The 26,720-nt window shown below is 42.7% G+C and overlaps 1 protein-coding gene and 1 long non-coding RNA gene across 2 annotated transcripts; one reads left to right on the forward strand and one right to left on the reverse strand.

The window, feature by feature from the left end:
- The first annotated feature begins 4,609 nt into the window (after positions 1-4,609).
- On the forward strand, positions 4,610-8,876 carry LOC136933608 (uncharacterized). The gene is made up of 12 exons (XM_067229072.1): positions 4,610-4,946; positions 5,048-5,151; positions 5,536-5,845; positions 5,945-6,027; positions 6,202-6,254; positions 6,431-6,470; positions 6,598-6,662; positions 6,774-6,863; positions 6,968-7,281; positions 7,430-7,608; positions 7,823-7,995; positions 8,654-8,876. The coding sequence occupies exons 1-12, from the start codon at positions 4,778-4,780 to the stop codon at positions 8,874-8,876; spliced, it is 1,803 nt and encodes a 600-aa protein (XP_067085173.1). The 5' UTR covers positions 4,610-4,777.
- Positions 8,877-9,413: 537 nt separating this feature from the next.
- LOC136933609 (uncharacterized) lies at positions 9,414-10,915 on the reverse strand. The gene is made up of 3 exons (XR_010874816.1): positions 10,051-10,915; positions 9,730-9,948; positions 9,414-9,646 (listed from the first exon to the last, which is right to left on the reverse strand). It is a non-coding gene; the product is annotated as an uncharacterized lncRNA (long non-coding RNA).
- Positions 10,916-26,720: the final 15,805 nt, after the last annotated feature.

Genomic DNA, 26,720 nt, shown 5'->3' on the forward strand with positions numbered 1-26,720 from the left:
TTTCCAGACGGGTGGATATCATTTACAAACGACAGCAATATCACAAACTCCGCAAACACATCTCAGAAGCATACCAAATACGATGCAAGAGCAGAGCAGTATGTTCTGCACAGATCGTCCTTCAAAAAGGAACATCTTTGAAACCATAACTTAACGGATCACTCAACAGCGCATCAAAAACAGTCAATTAAGAAGGCAGCGAAAAAACTTCTTGTATTTATTCAAATACAAATTTAAAAGGTCTTGTTTTTTTAATGCTAGGTAATGGAAGGAACAGGACAGTTCTGCAGAGAAATGGAGGAGTCATCCGGAGCAGCGTACAATCATGATTGGCCCCAGAGAGGCTGCCGATCAGTCCTTAGAAGGCCGGGCCAGACCAGGCCCAACAGGACCAATGTGTCAGAGCATAGCAGCGCCAGTTCAACTGAGGGTCTGGCAGGAGGGCTCTGACCCAGTGTCCACACCACCCTCCCTCCCCCCGGTCCTGCTCTTGGGGGGAGCTCGTGGCCGAGTCCTGGGCCGCCTCCTTCTTGTCCAGTTCCTGTTGAGTTTGGATCTTCCGGATGAGCTCCTTAATCTCCTCACGCTTAGTCTTTCATCCGTTGCTGTGGGAACCATTACGATAAAACCTAAGAAGTGGATTCTGCGTGTCAACATCGATAAAAAAGGGTTATCGTTAGTTCATTGATATATTAAAAGATAATCGTGGTTTATATTCAAAATATATAATAATAAATGTTTCTAAATAACTACTCCACATCCCCAAAGCTTTTTGGGCTGGTGTGCTGAATGTCCGGTCCAACCTCTGCTCTCACCTGGATGAAGCTTTCCACATACAGCAGGATGTACAGTCCACAGTCGCTGAAGTTGTCCTACTGAGACACTCGAGCCCTTCATCACGTCCTTCCCAAAGCTCCGCTGGCTTCCTTTCCTTTCTTCGCCTCCCATTCCACCTCCGGGTACCTGCAGCCACACACACACACACACACACACACACACACACACACACACACACACACACACACACACACACACACACACACACACACACACACACACACACACACACACACACACACACACACACACACAATGTCACCACCATCTTATGACACAGAGGAGCGTCCCATGTTCTGAATGAGGGTCACTTACTCTCAAGTTTTTCACAACAGTGCATCTGGCAGGGCCACGCAGAGTCCATCAGAATCAGAATTGTTTTTGATTGCCATGTAAGTTTACACAAACACAGAATTTACTGTGGCAGGAAGGCTTATACAGATCTTAATTGAAAAAAGTAGAATGTATGAATAAGAGAGAGAGTGCGTCCAGCACAGACAGTGATTCACCCTGCCCTTCCGCTGGACTATCCAGCTGACCCTAACCCGCTCCACAACCCACCAGAGACCCACCGCACCCAATACTTCTACTCTCAGTACACCCACAGCAACACGCAACCCTAAGTAAGGAAACTTAAGGGTGAACAGTTGTCCTGGGAGTAAGCAGTGGCTTACCTCCCAGGTGTGTGTTGAGCAGCCTTGTGGGTGTGCGTTCATGCTACTCTCTAGTGTCCCCTGTGGCATTTAGATGTCATGGTCAGCGTCTACATGGCGGCTTCCCTGTCTTCCTCCTCTCCCAGCGTGTTTCTCTGCAGCTGCTCGCTCCTTGTTGTCTCTTGTTGTCTCTTGCTCTCCCGTACAGAGTCTTCACCTATTTTGGTGAGGGGCAAAGTGTCCTACCCCCACCCCACTCCCATAGGCCCAGCGGGCAGACACTCACATATCCTTTTGACCGCTTGCCCTGTCGGTCAATGTTCATTAGTTAGGTTTAGAGGGCATAAGTCATCAAAAAGACAATAACATTTGATGAAAAATAATAATACACAACTACACAGAGGAAAAATAAAAGTAACTGCAAACCAAGTTATAAATCACTGCAAACCAAGTAAACACAGTGGAAAAATGGACAGTGGACTGTCACCCCTTCCTCCACAAGGACTTTGATGATAATAAAAACCCATGATTTATTTTATTCACAGACAAAAATGGTAATCCACTTATGGAAAAAGTCTTACAAGGAGAGGTAACCTTTGTTTTTAAAGTAATACAATTATGAACATGCCCGTCTGGTATTTTAGTCCTTTTAAATGAATGAAATGCACATAAAAAATGATTTGCTTACAGTAAGTAAAACTGATTATAATGGTGTGTTATTGTGTAACAATCACTTCCATCATCATAGTTTCAGGGCTGACTGTAACACCTACACGTCCCTATGTACTTTCACCTGTTCACCACCAGAGGGCATCATCTCCTGAATTCTAGCCAGTCTCTCTCTCTCTCTCTCTCTCTCTCTCTCTCTCTCTCTCTCTCTCTCTCTCTCTCCCCTCTCTCTCTCCTCTCTCTCTCTCTCTCTCTCTCTCTCTCTCTCTCTCTCTCTCTCTCTCTCTCTCTCTCTCTCTCTCTCTCTCTCCCCTCTCTCTCTCCTCTCTCTCTCTCTCTCTCTCTCTCTCTCTCTCTCTCTCTCTCTGTGAAAACCATGAGACGATCCTTGATCCTGAGAGAAGCCCTGTGTCCCCTGTCTGTCAGCAGCAGCACCATGGACAACAACCCTGCAACACACCACCCCAAGCACCCCAGCTGGGCCCCGTCCACCAATCAGCTGCCAGCGAGCTCCCCTGTGGTCTCCAGAGAGAGACAGAGGTCAGACGATGAGTAGGAAGGGCCTGACCCCCGTGCTGTCTCTCCCCACCAGCGTCTACATCAAAGACCACCACACCACCACCTGGCGCATCCCGTACCGTGAGGTCCAGACGGCCCAGGCCCCGGTCCATCCCGTACCGTGAGGTCCAGACGGCTCAGGCCCCGGTCCATCCCGTACCGTGAGGTCCAGACGGCCCAGGCCCCGGTCCATCCCGTACCGTGAGGTCCAGACGGCTCAGGCCCCGGCCCATCCCGTACCGTGAGGTCCAGACGGCTCAGGCCCCGGTCCAGTGGGGGGGGCAGCTGAACCCTCGGCACGCCTCATCTCTCCCTTTCCCCCCCAACATTGAAGAAACGCCCCCTCGGGGCTTAGCAGCTTCTGGAGGGTGTCAGTCTCTGGGTTCTCCCTGACTCACTATGGAAGACAGATCCTACTTCTTACAAGATCTCAGAGCCCCAGTGATCAGGTACTTGTGTTGTTGCCGGTTGTCGGGTCTCCTTTTCAAGCCAGGTTTATCTGTCCGTATTCAGTGGTTCATAATGTTTTGGATCAGAACGATCTGATTGCTCCACCCAATAGGAAAAGAGTTGAAACCTGGGGCTTTGGCTGCGGGTGTGGGGGTTGCAGACTCTCCTCCTTTCCTGGTGGCAGCAGGGTTGAGGGGGAGCTGTCCACACCAGACGACCGTGTGCTCAGAGGTCGACTGAGGAACTCCGAGGCCCTGGGTGCGGTTCTTCAATGCTGGGGGGAAAGATGTTCAGAGAGCGCACACACGCACACGCACACACACACACGCACACAGACGCTCACATGCACTCACATGCACACACACACACACACACACATGCAAGCACGTGCACAGGATCGATGCAAGGAGCCAATGAAAGAAGAGCCATGTGCTCTGCCACGGTGTGGTCTGCTCCACAAATGGATCAGCTGTTTGCCCTGTATGTGGATGCCAGCAAGGTGGGGGGTGCTTTTGCAAGCTGGTCCAGAAAGCATTGAGCCTCCAGTCAGTTTCTACTCCAAAACGTTTCATTCTTACCAGTTGAACTCTTCAGTCATAGAGAAAGAGGTGTTGGCGTTGGACTGGGCACTACAGCATTTTGAGGTTTATGTTGGGACAGGTCCCTTGGTTGTGTATAGTGACCACAACCCACTTACCTTTTTGCATTCCTTCCAGAACCCCAACCAGCGCCTGATGAGGTGGGGTCTGTTCTTGCAGCCTTACCATCTGGATGTCCGGCATGTGAAGGGCTGTGGAAACGTGTTGGCTGATGCGCTGTCCAGCGCGCCTTGTGCCTCAGTGACCTTGCCCTTCCTCATGTCCGTGTCTTCCCAGTGTGAGCGTTCTGCTCTCGTCTCTTCTAGGAGCTTCTCTAGGGGCCTTGCTGTGAGGTGCTGTGGCTGGAGCCGTGCTGGTGGGATCGGGCATGGACAGGCCTCGGGGTTGTGCTTGGAACACCGGTGGTGACCTGGTGACCCTGGTCACACACACCCCTTTTATGGGGGGGGGGGGGGGGGGGGGGTGCAGGAGTGGGTGGGGGCTCCCCACCTGAGCTGACCGTCTCACTGAGGAAGCCTCGTCTTTGCTGCACATACATGCATGCTTACGCACTGACACTCAATAACACTGGCTGATAAGTTTGTATCATGTTGCATTAGATGTTTAGTAAATGAAATGACTCTTGTAAAAACCTTTAGTTGTCTTTACTTTGTCTCGCAAACCTTGAGTACGGTGGCCGAGAGGGGCAAAACAACATTACAAAATCTGAAACACTTTTACAAAGCTTGAGACAAATTTACATTTTGGAAAACATTTTTACATATCATTAAACAAAATTACATTACCAAACCACATTACCAAGTCCCGAAACAAATTTACATTTCAGAAAACAAATTAACTAGACGCGAAACACTTTTACAAGTCCCGAAACAAATTTACAAGTGGCGAAACAAATTTACAAACGACATTAGCCGGAAAGGGAATGTACCAATTCCAAAGTTGACGCGGAAGTGATAACGGAAGCGCTCAGTTTGAGTTGATGGCGGTTGATGGAGTTCATGGTGACCCAAAATGGACAGCGATAGAGTGGTGTTTTGCCCGTTTTGTGGCAAACATATGAGCCAATTAACAAGATTTTGTTTTTCGTGTGGTCGGTCTTTGGAGTTTTTAAATGGCGCAGACCAGACAGAAGGACCAAACACACAGGGGACATCTCAACAGCCGGATAATGCTAAACAAAGTAAGTGCAGCATAACGCTCGCTACCTGAATGAAAGTGAATAGCGCTTTTGGTTAGCGGCCGTTAACTTTCTATTTTGAAACTGAGCTTTGCTAATTTCAGCAGAAAAACCTTGCACATCATACAAACAGTTCATGGAGTACAGAAGTTCAAAGTCCAAAGAGCGTCAGTCTTTTAACTACGGGCCGAGAGGAAAACACGTCCAGGTAAATTGTACTGACTGTTAGCTTATAACTCGACTGTCTGACTCGAGGTGACTCTTAAATGGATCTGTATCATAGTAGATTTATTGTACAGATTAAATTAAGTTAAAAAGAAAAACTAACATATTTGAAGAGGGTATCTTTGCGTAGATTTAGGCAGAATAACAGAAGCTCTCGTGCAGGGCGAGATGCTCGCCCGAGATGCAGGGCGAGACACTATCGAATTGGAGAGTGCAGCTTATTGACATGTTCGGCTCACTATGAATCTGTGGTGGCACCAATTAGACCATGGAGGGACAACACATTCTCCATAATTAATGGGAAACACAGATGTATGTATAGTCTTTTATTTTACCTATGTTTAATACATCTTTGTCATTTTATTAGATAAACATTGGATTGATGGTGCCAAATGGAACTGATTTAAAACCTCTAAGAGGGAAAACACTCCCGTTATTTGTAGACCCAGAGGTAGCAGCACCTGATGTACTGACACAAGCTGTCCAGAAAATGAAAACATTTAACAAGGACATGCCAGAAGGACCGTACATCCTTTTGTATCCAGACTGCTCAGAGGTGGTCCATGTGCCTGGATCAGAAAGGCCATTCAAATTGGCAGAATATAAAAAGGAACTAGGAAGGCCATATTGCAGGATCACATTTTTCATTTGCCTAGAAACATATTTTAAAGGAGGAGGTTAGTGGATCTCAGGATTCAACATTTTTACATATTTTAGATACTCTACTGAAGGATGCATCTGCATTATCTACATGATCTGTTTGTTTGTTTTTACAGCAACGGATAATACTTCAGACTCTGATTCTGAAATTGTCATCGCATCAAGGAGCACAGCTGAATTCAATCGAGCTGACACAGTGGTACATCAATTATTTATTTATTTTAATACTTATTTATTTATGAATGCATGTATTGATTTATCTATGACAATACTGACAACCTTTCACCATCATATATATATATACTGTATGGGGTAAGGGAACAGTTATCGAAGCTATTACAAATTGTTGATAAATTAATGCGTTTCCTCTCAGGTTTTTGAACCACAAAACCGAAGTACTCCCAAACTCAAACCTAAAGATGAAAGGTAGGTACATTTTGACATCTAGCCTTTGTCACACAGTCAACATTTTTTATCCTTTCTAGTGGTAATCAAACAATAGGAATCTTGCCTGTATTCGTTTACATTCTTACATGACTATTGTAGGCCTGAAGAACAGTAATAATTAATGTAGTAATTGTATTATTTGTATCATGTTTTAGAGATGCACCGGGACATTCAGCAACAATTCGGCCTGGACAGGTAATAGGGCAGACTGTGGCAGCCTGACCTTTCTTAGAGTTGTTGTTTCTCCCTTGTACGTCGCTTTGGACAAAAGCGTCTGCTAAATGTAATGTAAATGCTTCAGACATTTTAATTTGTTTTTCAGATAGTAATATCTGATGCTGAGGATATGGATCCATCTGAAACAAATCCAGACAAGACTTGCTACAGGTAAAAAATAAATTAAAAAAAGGATAGTGACACATACTTTCAATTTAATTCATGGGGAAGAAATTTGTGTTTGTAAGATGTTTTAACATGGAAATTGTAATTTCCCAACAGTAAATACACGGACCTGTATGCACCAGGTGTTGAGGAAGAGGATGAGGAGCTGGTTGCAGTCAATGTGGAGAATTTCCAACACACGGCAGTGTAAAATTAGCTTTTGAGTGTGGCATTCCGGTATTTAAATAACTGTTGTAAAAGTGTGCACTGTCTGGGATATCCATTAATTAAATCACTTTTTGTCATTACAGGGAGGAGATGGACATTACACTACCTGACATTGTAGCAAACCTGGCGCTTCATATTGATCACAAAAGAGTCAGCAGGTTCAACATCTCAAGGGCTAATGTTTGGGATGGAGCCGTCAGAGGTTTCAAGCGTACAACATATTCTGAAACCTGTGACATGCTGGTCAGATTTACTGATGATGCTGGTATTTTTGAGGAGGGAATTGACACTGGTGGTCCAAGACGAGAATTTTTATCTCTGCTAATGAAACACCTGAAAGACCGGCCCATTTTTGATGGACCAGAAGGACATCGGTTCTTGGTCTACAATGCAAATGGTATGTATGGGGTTAGAAGTGTGCTATACTAATGGTTGGTTAATGATCAGTAAACAAATAGATGACACAGCATATGCTTTTTTCCTCAATATCTTAAAGTATATAATGTATTGTATGTTTTCATTTTGCAATATGAATTCATTCATAGCTGTTAGGGAGGATGAATACTTCATGGCAGGAAAGATGATCGCAGTGTCAGTTGTACATGGAGGTCCAGGACCCCATTTCCTGTCAGAAGATCTTGTACATTATCTTGCCGGCCAGCCTTCATTCAAATCAACAGTTAATTTAATAACTGATGAAGAAATAGGTAAAGCTTTGCGAGAGGTGAGAATAGCATAAATCTACAATGTGGTAGGACAGAGTTTGACATAGTTCCTGCACTGTTTTAAGACAATGTTTACTTCCTATATTGCATACACAGAATTTGCAGAATGTATTTGTTTTTGATAGGGTAGGGTTACTGCATGTCACAGAATAAAAATGGGCAAGGATAGTACATAGTTATTTACTGGGGTGTTTATGACTATTTGTCTTTAAGATTGAGAATGCTGCTTCATTGGATGCTCTGCAAGAATGTATCATGAGACACAGCACAATGTTACAGACAGCAGGCTGTCTGAGACATGTGGCTGCTGTGGAAGAAAAGAAAGAAATTGTGGCAGACTACCTCCAGTGGTATATTATTGACCGCAACTCATCTGTAATTGACAGGTAAGATAATATTTTGAATTATGATGGTGATTTTCTTTTTTATGTTTATGTATGACATTTTTGTTTAAAATGCTTCATGGCATGTGTATCTGTTATTAGTTAGCCACTGTGACAAATGTTTTGCCTTAGGCTTTCAGTTGTAATACACTATGTGATGTCTGTCTCTCCATTCCTTGCCAACCTGCCCTCTGTGTCATTCCTCCGTGTGATTTTTTTTTTGCAGTTTGTAACACCTTTCCATGTGCAAATCAAAAGAATGTTATCACACAACCATTTTCCCCAAATGTTTTTTTTTAGGTGGATCATAATTGTCGTGAAGAGAACCTCAAAAAGTTTTCTTTAGATAATTTAACCCTTGTGCTGCCTTCGGGTCACATGACCCAAAGGTTCATAACGAACCATCGTTGTGTTTACCCAATTTTACGCAATACAAAAACAAATAAAAATATTTTTCTTTTAACCTTCGCAATGTGGGGGGTCTGAGACAGCCCAACGGTTAAAAGAAAATGCTTCACTTTGTTTTTGTATGCGTTAAAGTTGCCGCAATACGACGGTGGGTCACAATGACTGATGGGCCAGAATGACCCGAAGATAACTCAAGGGTTAAATGCAGTTGGCACTACACAGCAGTGAAACAGTGTTTGTGTTCACTTTGTAGATTCAAAGATGGTCTTTCAGCCCTTCAGTTTCTGACTACACTACAGCAACACCCAACTTTGCTGACCCCTGTCCTGTGCCACTTTGAAAAGCGACTCACTGGCTTTGAGCTCGAAAAACTCTTCAAACCTGACCTCAGCCCTTCAGGGAGTAATAGGAGACTAAAAGAAAGTCAAACTGTGGCCTACTGGGCAGACTATCTCCTTGACTGTGAAGGTTTGTAAGGTTTTTTGTAACTAATTGGAAAACCACATTACCATGGTATATCTGAACATTTATTTCTTTGCAGAAGGCGCGGCTGCTGTGTCTGTGGAGGACGTTTTGATGTTTGCAACTGGGCTGACATCACTTCCCCCATCTGGCTTGCAACCATTGCCACAAATAGAGTTCCTGGATGACTCCCCATTCCCAATGGCAAATACATGTTCAAACTTGTTGAAATTACCACTCCTGGACACATATAGTGTGTTTAAATCACAAATGGACTTTGGAATTCAAAATAGTCCAGGATTTGGCTGTCTATAAGCCCTATGACTGGATAACCCCTAGAGCTCTGACTCTAAAAATGTTGTTTCTTTGTTGCTGTTATAGGTTATAGTTGCATTTGTTAAGGAGGCTTTTATAATGTAAGGGTATGTGAGCATTCTCAGTTAGCATTTTGACAATTGTTTTAGATTGTGATCCATGACCCATTATTTTTATTCCCACTTTGAAATATTGAAGCTGTGGAAGACACTTTGTGTACATGTTCCACCACCATTACAATAAATCTCCCAATCAATCAATTCATAGATGAGCAATTTCTTTTAATCTCAGATACAGTTCAGTTGAAGACTGCCAGTACTCTGGCTTCTGTAAATGATTGTGCTCCATGGCTAAGTCCAAGTACTCCTGAATGTTTGGGTCCCCACATGGAGCTCTTGTCAGGTGAGTCTCAGGAAAGGCATCCAGTTCAGCCTGCTCAATTTGAAATCCACAGTCTCTGGAGCCAAACCTATGTTAAACAGAAGATATAATTAAAAGTATTTAAATTTAAGATAAAAGCAAAACAAATACCATCTATCACCAAAGTATTACCTGTGTGGTAAGTAGTAGAGCTCATTGGGCAATCCTCCTGGACATAATGCTGTTTTGGAGGGGCGAATCCTGTGACTGTTCCACAGTCTCACACACTCATCCAAGTCCTTCTGAAGAACATCACCAAAGCAATATCTCAGTAGACACTGATGCTCGTGACTCCCGTTGAAGTATCCGGCATCTGTAAGGTCTGCAAATAGCTCCATCCAGAACTGAGCCCTATAGAAATCAATAAATAATAAAAAAGTTAAAGTTTTAAGCATATACGTTTGAATGAATGAAGGTTACACATAATTAAATGACTTTATGAAGGCCACTTACCTTCCCTTTCTGAATATGGACCACCATGACTCAATCCTCTGGTTGCTTGTGGATGAGCCATACATGTGGCTGGACGCTCCAGAGTAGTAGTCATTGTGGTGGTGGCGTAGGGTGCACTGAATTGCGGCCATGGTCCCGTTTTCCGTGCCGCAATCAGTCCTCAGTCTCATGGGGATGACACCGAGGTTTCGCACACATGACAGGAAATAGTGAGCGATCACAGTTGGATCATTATTTGTTGATCCACATACAAGCCACAGTACTTTACGCGAAAATCCATCGATACACCCTGAAAGAGCCAAACCGAATGGCTTGAGTTTATCATAACCATCCGCGTGCCAAATATAGTTCGGTCCCATGGAGTGGTAGGTTCTCCTTATAAACCTTCTGCGTGCTCTCCTCTCGCACCCTCTAGGATTGAGCTCCCGGAGCAAATTCATTACATGATCCCTCTTCACTCGCAGATTGTACTTTTGTTTGAGCACCTACCACATCATGCGGTAGCCAAACAGCTGTCCAGGTCCACGAAGTTCCAGTCGTATTGCCCTAATTATGACGTTTGTAGAGGAGAAATCCTTTCTGCGATATAACCCAGCATCATTCAGTTTGCTTTTCAGAGACCTCAAGCTGATGTGCACACCGTGTAGACATGACATCATGTCCACGATTACAGCGTACGAGTGTCCCTCATTAAAATATGGTATGCACTGCTGCAACACATCTGGTCCTTCACTCTGGTCTGCGCCATTTAAAAACTCCAAAGACCGACCACACGAAAAACAAAATCTTGTTAATTGGTTCATATGTATGCCACAAAACGGGCAAAACACCACTCTATCGCTGTCCATTTTGGGTCACCATGAACTCCATCAACCGCCATCAACTCAAACTGAGCGCTTCCGTTATCACTTCCGCGTCAACTTTGGAATTGGTACATTCCCTTTCCGGTTAATGTCGTTTGTAAATTTGTTTCGCCACTTGTAAATTTGTTTCGGGACTTGTAAAAGTGTTTCGCGTCTAGTTAATTTGTTTTCTGAAATGTAAATTTGTTTTGGGACTTGGTAATGTGTTTTGGTAATGTAATTTTGTTTTATGATATGTAAAAATGTTTTCCAAAATGTAAATTTGTCTCAAGCTTTGTAAAAGTGTTTCAGATTTTGTAATGTTGTTTTGCCCCTCTCGGCCACCGTTCAGATTTTGTAATGTTGGTTTGCCCCTCTCGGCCACCGTACTTGAGCCAGTTTGTAACAAACACAAAGATACATTGTTATCTTTCTTAAACCTAATATTTACTACTTCAAACATGTTTTAAAATTTCACTTACATTATAATCATAAAATATAATTGAAACGGATTTACTTTAATTTTGTTTGTGCTGTACATATAGAAATAGGCTACTCAAAGATCTACTGATTTTAAAACCATGAACAAATCAGTTAGTGGAGATCTGCTGCATGACATCTTAACACAAATATGTCACAAAAATGATCACAGTAAAATTCAGCAATTATAGCTGACGATGTTTGTATGAATGAAGTCTCTGACTTCCTCTGTTTCTCTACATGTGAGGAGTGCTCCTTTTACTACCTTCTCTTACAGCGTGGACCTCTGTCAAGAAGTCTTCACTGAGATCTCTCAGTTTGTTCTTAAGTCTCTATATATCCAAATCCTTCTCCTCTCATCTACACTCTTGCCCTCCTCTCCTCTCTCGTCCTCTCCTCCTCTATGTTTGAGGGCTTTTCCATTCACTGATTTCATTGACCTCCTCTATAAACTGACCACTGAGATCCATCAGTCGTTGTATCAGTTTCTCTATCTCTATATCCTTCACCTCCATCTCTCTAGCCTTCTCCTGTATCTGTCTATCCTTCTCCTGAATTTGTCTGCTGAAATCTCTCTGCATCTTAGTGTGTGAGATCATGATGCTCCTCTGTAGCTCAGGTAGGACCACCTTCATCAGGTTTCTCTCTGCTTCAACTCTGGCCTCTCCTTCATAGTTCTCCCTGAACTCCTCCATCTCCTGCCTGTGTCTCTCCTCCCTCTCCCTCCTCTCATTCTCTCCCTCCTCTCTAAATCTCTCCAGCTTTCTCTCCATCTCCTCTCTCCGGTCAGTCTCTCTCTTCAGCTCCCTCTCCAGCTCTCTCTTCTTCTCCTCATCCCTCTCTTCCTTCACCTGTCTCTCCAGTTCAGATGTTCGATGGCTGAGTGTTCTGATGTCTCCCTCGTGCTCCTGGATCACTCCCTCTATCTTCTTCAGAGAGTTCTGCAACTCTGTCTCAAACTTCTCTTTCCTCTCTGTCTCCTCCCTCTGCATCTTCTCCTCTCTCTCCCTCTGAATCTTTCCCTCCATCTCTCTGACCTGGGCCTCTGCCCCCTGGTAGGTCTGACTGCTGTAGAAGCTCTCTCTGTTTCCTGCCACCATCTCCTCTACCTGGTGCAGCAGCTCTGGGACCTGAGTGCCATGGGCCCTGTCCTTCATGTTGAGGACGTGGTACCTGTTCCCACATTTCTCTACAAGCTGCTGGAGGTCCTGACTTCCTGTTTGGAGAAACTCCTCCATGCTCTGCTCTCTCAGACTGTCATCATGGGTGAACAGGATGACAGTGTGTCCCCAACAACCCTCTCCAAACATGTCCTCCATTCTCTCCATGGCTCCTCTCTCCTCCCCCTCAGAGGGCTCCACTGGTATGACCAGAAGGAAGGCGTGGGGTCCCGGGGCGGACAGACGGACACACAGCCCCACATCCTGTCTCATGTCCTCCAGAGAGAGTCCAGGGCAGAACCAGTCTGGAGTGTCCACCAGCACCAGCCGTCTCCCACACACGTCCCCCTCTCTCCTCCTGCTCCTCTGGGTGACTGCAGAGGGGCTGTCCTGGGCCCCAAACTCCTGTCTGCCCAGGATGGTGTTTCCTGCTGCCCTCCTCCCAGCCCCAGTCCTCCCCAGCAGCACCAGTCTCAGCTCAGACACACTGGGAGACACTGGAGGGTCTGGACTGCTGCTCTCTCCCCCCACTGCAACACAACACAGGGACATGGTCACACCACTGGTCTAGTTAGAGAGGAAAGTACATCGGCACATCAAGGCTAATATTAACTACTCAGTTAGCTGTGTTTTAAAACTGTAATTGATATCTGACAAATACAGACAACATAGAATAACATGAATTAAAGGCTATAACGAACATCTCTTTCAGAATAAATCATAATAAAATAAATAAAATAAAAAACTGCAGAGCAGTATACATAGTAGTATCAGGCCGTTTGAGATTATAAACCTGAACTCAATAATCACTATGAAACACACAGTAGGATAGAAGATGTAAGGACAGTAGAGGATGGGTTAGATGTTCAGGTGTTTGTAGGTGTCTGTAACAGAGTTGATGACTCACTGTTTGGAGGGTCATCCTTGCTGCGTCTCCTCCTGACTACAGGGACCACAGTAGAACCTTCATCCTGTGGTAGTGGTGGGTCTGTATCTGGGGTCTCTCCTCCCACTGCAACACAACACAGGACACAGCTCAAACTACTGACGTGAGGGTCACCCTGGACATTCATACCAGATGTTCACCTCAACAGAGTCATCTGACGGTGATACTGAACACAGAGTTAGACAGGTTCCTGTAGGTGCATGACCAGTGTATAGAGAATGGACTGGGTCAGATATTCAGGTGTTGAGGGCTCACTGTTTAGAGGAGGCTCCATGCTGTCTCTCCTCCTGATTGGTAGTTTGGGGCCTGTTTCTGAGATATCTCCTCTCTCTAACACACAAGATGAAACAACCATTCAGAGGGCATCATATTTAGAGGGAAATATTCAAACTAAAACTTCACATTATAACACTCACCAGTGGTTTTAACCGATAACTCATTTCTCTGTCTCTCTACCTCAGTGTTTAGGTCACATATCTGCTGTGCTGAAATAATAGAAAATAAAAACCATAACCATACCATTTCCAAACACAAAACACTTCAAATGTATCACAGAAATGATATGAAATTCAAGTTACGCCATGAAATCTTACCAAGTTTAAAGTTTTCATTTTTGACATCTTCAACATGTCTGTCTCTCTCCTTCAGCAGTTCACCTCTCTCTGCCAGTTGAATGTCCTTCTCTTCCAGTCTCTTCTGTGTCTCTTTACCTTCACTCTCTAGTCTCTCCAGTCGTTGGTCTCTCTCTTCTAATTCTCCCTCCTTCTCTCTCAGTCTCTGGTTCCTCTCCTCCAGTTCAGAGTCTTTCTCCTGCAGTTGGACTGTGAGCTTCTCTACTTGGTTGTTCTTGTCCTGCAGGTCTTTTCTAAGCTCCTCCTGTTGTCTCTCCTTCTCTCTCACCTGCTGGCTCATGTCATCCAGTTGTTTCTCTTTCTCCTGAAGGTGTTGGTTCTTCTCCTTCAGTTGTGTTGTGGTTTCCTCCAGTCTGCTCTCTGTGTTCTCTAGTTGTTTATTCCTCTCCTCCAGGAGTGAATCCTTCTCTTCTATCCTCTTTTCACTCTCCCTCAGTGTCTTGTTCACCTCCTCCAGGTGTCGGTCCTTTTCCTCCAGCTTCTTGTTCCTGTCCTCTAGAAGTTCATCTCTCTCTCTTAGCTGTTTGTCCTTCCCTTCCAGACTCTTCTCTAACTCTTTACCTTCACTCTCTAGTCTCTCCAGTCGTTGGTCTCTCTCTTCTAGTTGTTTGTTTTTCTCTCCCAGTTCCTCCTGCCTCCTCTTTAGTTCATCATCTTTCTCCTTCAGCTGCTTGTCTTTCTCTTCACACACTTTATCTCTCTCCTTCAGTAGTTTATCTCTCTCTGCTAGTTGTTTGTCTTTCTCTTCCAGTCTCTTCTCTCTCTCTTTACCTTCACTCTCTAGTCTCTCTAGTGTCCGATCTCTTTCTTTTAATTGTACTCTAGATGCTCGTAACTCTTCTTCAAGTTCATTCCTCTTTTTCTCTGTCTCCTTGTGTTTCTCTTCCAGCTCCCTCTTCTCATCCAGATGTTTCTCTAACTCCTTCATTTGATTGGTCTCTCTCTCTAGTTCCTTTTGTTTGTCTTTTAGTAGTTGGTCTTTCTCGTCTACTAGTTTACGGTACATCTGATTCTCTAGAGGGGATGAGAAGACTTTAGTAGTAGAGCAGTAGATCTATACATCACTGACTTAGCAGGCTGATCATTTGTAGACATTTTAAATTCAGCAATACTGTAAGTCTGACTACCTGACACATTAAACACAGTTCACAAAATGCCCGTTTTGATCAAATTAAACTTTAAATGTAAATTAATCTGTATTAAGAACATAAATATACTTGATAATGTATTTTCACTATAGAAATTGAAATCCTTTTTATACATTTTTCTATTATTGTAGTTTTATACTCACCAAGTAACCAAGCAGATTCCTCTCTACTCCTCTTGTCCTCTGGACTCTCTCTTTGTAAATACTCTGCAGCTGAAACAATGATGGAGAACTGACAGGTTTGATCTGCATGTATTACACTACAGGTGCACATTCTACACTACATGGATGAAAGTATTGGGACACCTGACCGTCACACCTACAGTGGGTTCCAACATTACTGGCACCCCTTGGCAAAGATGAGTGAAAAGTGTTTTCACCTTTTTGTAATTCAACTTAATGTCACATTGGAAACAATTTGAACAATTCAACCTTCAATTGAAGTAAATTTATTTAGGTGCAAATACAGACGCAAATGGTTAACTGAACACAAAAACAGTCTTCTGCCATAGTCATCTCAGTCCCCTGATCTAAACCTCCTTTAAAACCAGTGGGCTGAGCTGAAGAGAAGAGTGCACAAGGGAGGACCTCGGACCCTGGATGATCTGGAGAGATTCTGTAAAGAGGAATGTTCTCAGACTCCTAGCTGTGTATTCTCCAACCTTAATAGACGTTAAGTGCTGTTTTATCGACGAAGAGAGGTTGTACAAAGCATTAAATGTAGGGGTGCCAATAATTGTGTCACACATGGTTTCACCAAAAATAATTATTTCTTGATGTCAGATTTTCTTTCTCTCAAAATGAATCTACTTCAATTAAAGGTTGGATTGCTTGCATTTCCCAATGTGACATTAAGCTGTCACTTAAAAAAAAAAACACCTACTGTACTGGAGTGTGGTCCAGAGACAGACATCTAAATCCTCCCTATTGGTCTGGTTTCTCTTAGAAAAGGACCAGTGAAGATCTCTCTCTGCTTGTACAATCCCACAACAAGACCTCCACCGTCAGTCTTGTAATACCCTGAGCCCTCAGACTCACCTTTAACCTCTCCCTTTCCCTCCGTCCATATCAGGGCCTCAGCATCTGCCTTACTGATAGACACCATCACCTCACCCCCCTCCTCCCTGAGGGCCTGCTTAGCCAGACTGTCTGCACTCTGGAACCCACATCAGTTTTACCCACACCCCCATCCTCCTCACACCATTGTGACCTCAGAGCACCTCATCCAGCAGGTCCTGTCTACTGTGGGATGTGAAGGACTGTACACTCATCAGAACTGCACTAGACTCTGAGCATATAACCACTCCAACCTCCTCCATCCACTGTAAGGCCGGTCAAATCACCAACAGCTCCACTGTAAATACAGCCAGGTGATCTTAGAAGCACTTTCAGACCAGGACCTCCCTATCAGGTACAACAAACGCTGCCCACTTGTGAATATTTGTAGTCATCCATTGTACACAGAAACACCCGACTACAGAACATCTCAGCCAAGTTGGCTCCCACCCTGTCCTCATACTGCCCCACTGCACAGTGTTAGGACCTGGGCTTGCACTGTGTCTAGCTTGGTCAGAGAAGAGCTGCTCCCCCATAGACAATACACCCATAATCTATAACTGCTCTAACCAGAACCACATAGTACGTGTTCACATACACTTCTTCAATATGATCAGCCCAGGTCAAACTCTCATCAAAATAGACCCCAGAAACCTGAGTACCTGCTCCCTCTCCAAATCATTCCCATACAACATCAGGCAGCTTCTTAAACGAGAAGTTTGACTAACATCAGACCTGGACCCAGGCTCAAGTGGATCTCAGGAGCAAAGCTTATTATGGGATACATCTGAATAATACTGTGAGTGTATCTCTGCTCACAGGTTTGACCATGAAGGGAGGGTTTTCAGATATTTAAATAATGGCAACATGAAATTTAAAAGAAAACAATAGCAGTGTTATCTTCAAAGTCTGAAATATATTGGTACATTCTTAAACCATGATAATGTATGTCATATAACAGATATATGACATTACTCACCAGCTATTGAAGTTGTGTAGAAGGACATAAAATAGAAAGTTAAAACATCATTATAATAGAACACTTCAGTTATATACTGTGTGAGTTTATCTTAAACATTGATTATGAATAACATGGTAGTGTCAGTAACCAGATTTGTTGAAAACAAGGATGCTCTATGAGATGCAGCTGCTGTATGTTAATGGTCCTACATCAACATACATCCGTGTAATCTATGGCGCTATGAGTTGCATGTTTTTTTCAACATGTTCTTCACTATGCACCACTGCTAAGTGAGCCTCTCTTATCAAACACTGTAGATATATACAAGCTTAGAGTATAGAGTGGTTAGAATGGGCAGCATAACCAGCTAACCACCTCTAATGCTCCAACTCCTACTTACATTTGAAAGTATAATTGTATTTGTACATGCAGAGAGACTGTATCGTCATAGTTAATGTAAAGATGTTCATAATTATGTTCTTTACCTATAGAACAATGACCCTCCCTGGACCACAAACCCACACTACGATGACCTGACAGATGTCCCCTCCTCTATCTGACCTCCTGTAGTCTCTCAGCCTCAGAGACAAGTTGCCTCTCTCCAGCTCCTGGGTGACCAGACTCACTCTGCCCTCATAGCCCCTCCCCTCTATCACCTGGCCATTCTTATACAGGTTAATACACTCTGTTCATCAAACTACAGCTACATCAAAGTTCCCTCTAAACTGATCAAAACATGATAGTATGTTTTAATACATGTTAGAGGACAGCCTAGATGCATACCTTCTTTGCCAAAATATCTTAAATGTGAGAGTTTATAACACATTGTATTCACCCTCTCCTTATTAGGGTCCTTCTCTATGTGGTGTTGTACCAGGGAGCAGGTTCAAGTGCAGCTTAGCAGCACAACTTATTATGGGATACATCAGAATAATACTGTGAGTGTATCTCTGCTCACAGGTTTGACCATGACGGGAGGGTTTTCAGATATTGAAATAATGGCAACATGAAATTTAAAAGAAAACAATAGCAGTGTTATCTTCAAAGTCTGAAATATATTGATACATTCTTAAACCATGATAATGTATGTCATATAACAGATATATGACATTACTCACCAGCTATTGAAGTTGTGTAGAAGGACATAAAATAGAAAGTTAAAACATCATTATAATAGAACACTTCAGTTATATACTGTGTGAGTTTATCTTAAACATTGATTATGAATAACATGGTAGTGTCAGTAACCAGATTTGTTGAAAACAAGGATGCTCTATGAGATGCAGCTGCTGTATGTTAATGGTCCTACATCAACATACATCCGTGTAGTCTATGGCGCTATGAGTTGCATGTTTTTTTCAACATGTTCTTCACTATGCACCACTGCTAAGTGAGCCTCTCTTATCAAACACTGTAGATATATACAAGCTTAGAGTATAGAGTGGTTAGAATGGGCAGCATAACCAGCTAACCACCTCTAATGCTCCAACTCCTACTTACATTTGAAAGTATAATTGTATTTGTACATGCAGAGAGACTGTATTGTCATAGTTAATGTAAAGATGTTCATAATTATGTTCTTTACCCATAGAACAATGACCCTCCCTGGACCACAAACCCACACTACGATGACCTGACAGATGTCCCCTCCTCTATCTGACCTCCTGTAGTCTCTCAGCCTCAGAGACAAGTTGCCTCTCTCCAGCTCCTGGGTGACCAGACTCACTCTGCCCTCATAGCCCCTCCCCTCTATCACCTGGCCATTCTTATACAGGTTAATACACTCTGTTCATCAAACTACAGCTACATCAAAGTTCCCTCTAAACTGATCAAAACATGATAGTATGTTTTAATACATGTTAGAGGACAGCCTAGATGCATACTTTCTTTGCCAAAATATCTTAAATGTGAGAGTTTATAACACATTGTATTCATCCTCTCCTTATTAGGGTCCTTCTCTATGTGGTGTTGTACCAGGGAGCAGGTTCAAGTGCAGCTTAGCAGCACAACTTATTATGGGATACATCAGAATAATACTGTGAGTGTATCTCTGCTCACAGGTTTGACCATGAAGGGAGGGTTTTCAGATATTGAAATAATGGCACCATGAAATTTAAAAGAAAACAATAGCAGTGTTATCTTCAAAGTCTGAAATATATTGGTACATTCTTAACCCATGATGTTGTAGGTCATAAAACAGATATATGAAATTACTCACATAGTGCTGAAGTTGTGTAGAAGGATATGAAATAGAAAGTTAAAACATCATTAAAACAGAACACTACGATGACCTGACAGATGTCCCCTCCTCTATCTGACCTCCTGTAGTCTCTCAGCCTCAGAGACAAGTTGCCTCTCTCCAGCTCCCGGGTGACCAGACTCACTCTGCCCTCATAGCCCCTCCCCTCTATCACCTGGCCATTCTTATACAGGTTAATACACTCCGTTCATCAAACTACAGCTACATCAAAGTTCCCTCTAAACTGATCAGAACATGATTGTATGTGTTAATGGAGTTAGATTAACTGAAGTTCGGGAGGAAGATAGCGCACCAAGACTCCTCCTTCACTCCAATCAACTGATACGCATCAGCCCAGTTAAAGCACGGAGGAATGCGACCAAACACAACTCCCTGTTTCCAATTACAAGTTCTGCATGAAGTCTTCTCCGTTCCTCTGGTCCTTGTGCTAGCATGTTATTGTTTGGCATGCGTACATCTCGCTGTCTTCGCTGCTGCGTGTTTGTGTGTCTGCTGCTCCCGTTGCTGTTTCAACTCGTCGGCTCTTCGCCTCGTCTCCTGGCTCCCGCAGATCGCCTCCCGGCCCTGACGTCTACGGAGGAATGGACGTTCTGGACCTGTTCCCGTTGGACGACGAGTTCCCCTCCCGGCTGGAAAGGCGGTCCCGTCCCCGGCGTTCTGGCTGCGTCCCCGAGACCCCCGGTCGCTCCCCGTGTGGTGCTGCTCCGGGCTCCTCCGCCTCCCTGGGTCCCACGGCTCCACTTCCTGTTCCCGGGCTTCGGTTCTGCCGTCCTCCGAAGTCTCCGCCTCCGGGGCCTTCCGCTCGGGATCGCTCCCGGGCTCGGCGGCTGGCTTCTTGCCTCGCCCCCCCCCCCCCCCCCCCACCCCCCCCGTTATCTTAAATATCTTAAATGTGAGAGTTTATAACACATTGTATTCACCCTCTCCTTATTAGGGTCTTTCTCTATGTGGTGTTGTACCAGGGAGCAGGTTCAAGTGCAGCTTAGCAGCACAACTTATTATGGGATACATCAGAATAATACTGAGTGTATCTCTGCTCACAGGTTTGACCATGAAGGGAGGGTTTTCAGATATTTAAATAATGGCACCATGAAATTTAAAAGAGAGCAATAGCAGTGTTATCTTCAAAATCTAAAATATATTGGTACATTCTTAACCTATAATGTTTTATGTCTTGAATCAGATATTTGAAATTACTCACTTCTTGCTGAAGTTGTGGAGAAGGATATGAAACAGAAAGTTAAAACATCATTAAAACAGAACACATCAGTATACTGTGCGAGTTCATCTTAAACATTGATGATGAATAACATGGTAGTGTCAGCAACCAGATTTTTGGAAAGCAAGGATTCTCTATGAGATGCAGCTGCTGCATGTTAATGGTCCTACATCAACATACATCCGTGTAATCTATGGCGCTATGAGTTGCATGTTTTTTCAACATGTTCTTCACTATGCACCACTGCTAAGTGAGCCTCTCTTATCAAACACTGTAGATATATACAAGCTTAGAGTATAGAGTGGTTAGAATGGGCAGCATAACCAGCTAACCACCTCTAATGCTCCAACTCCTACTTACATTTGAAAGTATAATTGTATTTGTACATGCAGAGAGACTTTGTCGTCATAGTTAATGTAAAGATGTTCATAATTATGTTCTTTACCTATGGAACAATGACCCTCCCTGGACCACAAACCCACACTACGATGACCTGACAGATGTCCCCTCCTCTATCTGACCTCCTGTAGTCTCTCAGCCTCAGAGACAAGTTGCCTCTCTCCAGCTCCTGGGTGACCAGACTCACTCTGCCCTCATAGCCCCTCCCCTCTATCACCTGGCCATTCTTATACAGGTTAATACACTCTGTTCATCAAACTACAGCTACATCAAAGTTCCCTCTAAACTGATCAAAACATGATAGTATGTTTTAATACATGTTAGAGGACAGCCTAGATGCATACCTTCTTTGCCAAAATATCTTAAATGTGAGAGTTTATAACACATTGTATTCATCCTCTCCTTATTAGGGTCCTTCTCTATGTGGTGTTGTACCAGGGAGCAGGTTCAAGTGCAGCTTAGCAGCACAACTTATTATGGGATACATCTGAATAATACTGTGAGTGTATCTCTGCTCACAGGTTTGACCATGACGGGAGGGTTTTCAGATATTTAAATAATGGCACCATGAAATTTAAAAGAGAGCAATAGCAGTGTTATCTTCAAAATCTAAAATATATTGGTACATTCTTAACCTATAATGTTTTATGTCTTGAATCAGATATTTGAAATTACTCACTTCTTGCTGAAGTTGTGGAGAAGGATATGAAACAGAAAGTTAAAACATCATTAAAACAGAACACATCAGTATACTGTGCGAGTTCATCTTAAACATTGATGATGAATAACATGGTAGTGTCAGTAACCAGATTTTTGGAAAGCAAGGATTCTCTATGAGATGCAGCTGCTGCATGTTAATGGTCCTACATCAACATACATCCGTGTAATCTATGGCGCTATGAGTTGCATGTTTTTTCAACATGTTCTTCACTATGCACCACTGCTAAGTGAGCCTCTCTTATCAAACACTGTAGATATATACAAGCTTAGAGTATAGAGTGGTTAGAATGGGCAGCATAACCAGCTAACCACCTCTAATGCTCCAACTCCTACTTACATTTGAAAGTATAATTGTATTTGTACATGCAGAGAGACTTTGTCGTCATAGTTAATGTAAAGATGTTCATAATTATGTTCTTTACCTATGGAACAATGACCCTCCCTGGACCACAAACCCACACTACGATGACCTGACAGATGTCCCCTCCTCTATCTGACCTCCTGTAGTCTCTCAGCCTCAGAGACAAGTTGCCTCTCTCCAGCTCCTGGGTGACCAGACTCACTCTGCCCTCATAGCCCCTCCCCTCTATCACCTGGCCATTCTTATACAGGTTAATACACTCTGTTCATCAAACTACAGCTACATCAAAGTTCCCTCTAAACTGATCAAAACATGATAGTATGTTTTAATACATGTTAGAGGACAGCCTAGATGCATACCTTCTTTGCCAAAATATCTTAAATGTGAGAGTTTATAACACATTGTATTCACCCTCTCCTTATTAGGGTCCTTCTCTATGTGGTGTTGTACCAGGGAGCAGGTTCAAGTGCAGCTTAGCAGCACAACTTATTATGGGATACATCAGAATAATACTGTGAGTGTATCTCTGCTCACAGGTTTGACCATGACGGGAGGGTTTTCAGATATTGAAATAATGGCAACATGAAATTTAAAAGAAAACAATAGCAGTGTTATCTTCAAAGTCTGAAATATATTGATACATTCTTAAACCATGATAATGTATGTCATATAACAGATATATGACATTACTCACCAGCTATTGAAGTTGTGTAGAAGGACATAAAATAGAAAGTTAAAACATCATTATAATAGAACACTTCAGTTATATACTGTGTGAGTTTATCTTAAACATTGATTATGAATAACATGGTAGTGTCAGTAACCAGATTTGTTGAAAACAAGGATGCTCTATGAGATGCAGCTGCTGTATGTTAATGGTCCTACATCAACATACATCCGTGTAATCTATGGCGCTATGAGTTGCATGTTTTTTTCAACATGTTCTTCACTATGCACCACTGCTAAGTGAGCCTCTCTTATCAAACACTGTAGATATATACAAGCTTAGAGTATAGAGTGGTTAGAATGGGCAGCATAACCAGCTAACCACCTCTAATGCTCCAACTCCTACTTACATTTGAAAGTATAATTGTATTTGTACATGCAGAGAGACTGTATCGTCATAGTTAATGTAAAGATGTTCATAATTATGTTCTTTACCTATAGAACAATGACCCTCCCTGGACCACAAACCCACACTACGATGACCTGACAGATGTCCCCTCCTCTATCTGACCTCCTGTAGTCTCTCAGCCTCAGAGACAAGTTGCCTCTCTCCAGCTCCTGGGTGACCAGACTCACTCTGCCCTCATAGCCCCTCCCCTCTATCACCTGGCCATTCTTATACAGGTTAATACACTCTGTTCATCAAACTACAGCTACATCAAAGTTCCCTCTAAACTGATCAAAACATGATAGTATGTTTTAATACATGTTAGAGGACAGCCTAGATGCATACCTTCTTTGCCAAAATATCTTAAATGTGAGAGTTTATAACACATTGTATTCACCCTCTCCTTATTAGGGTCCTTCTCTATGTGGTGTTGTACCAGGGAGCAGGTTCAAGTGCAGCTTAGCAGCACAAGTTATTATGGGATACATCAGAATAATACTGTGAGTGTATCTCTGCTCACAGGTTTGACCATGACGGGAGGGTTTTCAGATATTGAAATAATGGCAACATGAAATTTAAAAGAAAACAATAGCAGTGTTATCTTCAAAGTCTGAAATATATTGATACATTCTTAAACCATGATAATGTATGTCATATAACAGATATATGACATTACTCACCAGCTATTGAAGTTGTGTAGAAGGACATAAAATAGAAAGTTAAAACATCATTATAATAGAACACTTCAGTTATATACTGTGTGAGTTTATCTTAAACATTGATTATGAATAACATGGTAGTGTCAGTAACCAGATTTGTTGAAAACAAGGATGCTCTATGAGATGCAGCTGCTGTATGTTAATGGTCCTACATCAACATACATCCGTGTAATCTATGGCGCTATGAGTTGCATGTTTTTTTCAACATGTTCTTCACTATGCACCACTGCTAAGTGAGCCTCTCTTATCAAACACTGTAGATATATACAAGCTTAGAGTATAGAGTGGTTAGAATGGGCAGCATAACCAGCTAACCACCTCTAATGCTCCAACTCCTACTTACATTTGAAAGTATAATTGTATTTGTACATGCAGAGAGACTGTATTGTCATAGTTAATGTAAAGATGTTCATAATTATGTTCTTTACCCATAGAACAATGACCCTCCCTGGACCACAAACCCACACTACGATGACCTGACAGATGTCCCCTCCTCTATCTGACCTCCTGTAGTCTCTCAGCCTCAGAGACAAGTTGCCTCTCTCCAGCTCCTGGGTGACCAGACTCACTCTGCCCTCATAGCCCCTCCCCTCTATCACCTGGCCATTCTTATACAGGTTAATACACTCTGTTCATCAAACTACAGCTACATCAAAGTTCCCTCTAAACTGATAAAAACATGATAGTATGTTTTAATACATGTTAGAGGACAGCCTAGATGCATACTTTCTTTGCCAAAATATCTTAAATGTGAGAGTTTATAACACATTGTATTCATCCTCTCCTTATTAGGGTCCTTCTCTATGTGGTGTTGTACCAGGGAGCAGGTTCAAGTGCAGCTTAGCAGCACAACTTATTATGGGATACATCAGAATAATACTGTGAGTGTATCTCTGCTCACAGGTTTGACCATGAAGGGAGGGTTTTCAGATATTGAAATAATGGCACCATGAAATTTAAAAGAAAACAATAGCAGTGTTATCTTCAAAGTCTGAAATATATTGGTACATTCTTAACCCATGATGTTGTAGGTCATAAAACAGATATATGAAATTACTCACATAGTGCTGAAGTTGTGTAGAAGGATATGAAATAGAAAGTTAAAACATCATTAAAACAGAACACATCAGTATACTGTGCGAGTTCATCTTAAACATTGATGATGAATAACATGGTAGTGTCAGTAACCATATTTGTTGAAAGCAAGGATGCTCTGAGATGCAGCTGCTGTATGTTAATGGTCCTACATCAACATACATCCGTGTAATCTATGGCGCTATGAGTTGCATGTTTTTTTCAACATGTTCTTCACTATGCACCACTGCTAAGTGAGCCTCTCTTATCAAACACTGTAGATATATACAAGCTTAGAGTATAGAGTGGTTAGAATGGGCAGCATAACCAGCTAACCACCTCTAATGCTCCAACTCCTACTTACATTTGAAAGTATAATTGTATTTGTACATGCAGAGAGACTTTGTCGTCATAGTTAATGTAAAGATGTTCATAATTATGTTCTTTACCTATGGAACAATGACCCTCCCTGGACCACAAACCCACACTACGATGACCTGACAGATGTCCCCTCCTTTATCTGACCTTCTGTAGTCTCTCAGCCTCAGAGACATGTTGCCTCTCTCCAGCTCCTGGGTGACCAGACTCACTCTGCCCTCATAGCCCCTCCCCTCTATCACCTGGCCATTCTTATACAGGTTAATACACTCTGTTCATCAAACTACAGCTACATCAAAGTTCCCTCTAAACTGATCAAAACATGATAGTATGTTTTAATACATGTTAGAGGACAGCCTAGATGCATACTTTCTTTGCCAAAATATCTTAAATGTGAGAGTTTATAACACATTGTATTCACCCTCTCCTTATTAGGGTCTTTCTCTATGTGGTGTTGTACCAGGGAGCAGGTTCAAGTGCAGCTTAGCAGCACAACTTATTATGGGATACATCAGAATAATACTGTGAGTGTATCTCTGCTCACAGGTTTGACCATGAAGGGAGGGTTTTCAGATATTTAAATAATGGCACCATGAAATTTAAAAGAGAGCAATAGCAGTGTTATCTTCAAAATCTAAAATATATTGGTACATTCTTAACCTATAATGTTTTATGTCTTGAATCAGATATTTGAAATTACTCACCTCTTGCTGAAGTTGTGGAGAAGGATATGAAACAGAAAGTTAAAACATCATTAAAACAGAACACATCAGTATACTGTGCGAGTTCATCTTAAACATTGATGATGAATAACATGGTAGTGTCAGTAACCAGATTTTTGGAAAGCAAGGATTCTCTATGAGATGCAGCTGCTGCATGTTAATGGTCCTACATCAACATACATCCGTGTAATCTATGGCGCTATGAGTTGCATGTTTTTTCAACATGTTCTTCACTATGCACCACTGCTAAGTGATGTGAGTCTGTGTCATCAAACACTGTAGATATATACAAGCTCAGAGTATAGAGTGGTAAGAATGGGCAGCATTACCAGCTAAACACCACTATTGCTCCAACTCCTACTTATATTTGAAAGTATTATTGTATTTGTACATGCAGAGGGACTGTGGCGTCATAGTTAATGTAGAGATGTTCATAATCATGTTCAATATCTGCAGAACAATGACCCTCCCTGGATCATA

The sequence above is a fragment of the Osmerus mordax genome, chromosome 25 (assembly GCF_038355195.1).
Source record: "Osmerus mordax isolate fOsmMor3 chromosome 25, fOsmMor3.pri, whole genome shotgun sequence".
Taxonomy (NCBI): domain Eukaryota; kingdom Metazoa; phylum Chordata; class Actinopteri; order Osmeriformes; family Osmeridae; genus Osmerus; species Osmerus mordax.

Excerpts from the sequence above, each read along its gene's own strand:
- LOC136933608 (XM_067229072.1), top strand. The coding sequence starts at position 4,778 with ATGGACAGCGATAGAGTGGTGTTTTGCCCGTTTTGTGGCAAACATATG. Across the intron at positions 6,255-6,430 it reads CTCAAACCTAAAGATGAAAG|AGATGCACCGGGACATTCAG; the intron begins GTAGGTACATTT and ends ATCATGTTTTAG. Across the intron at positions 6,663-6,773 it reads CCAGACAAGACTTGCTACAG|TAAATACACGGACCTGTATG; the intron begins GTAAAAAATAAA and ends ATTTCCCAACAG.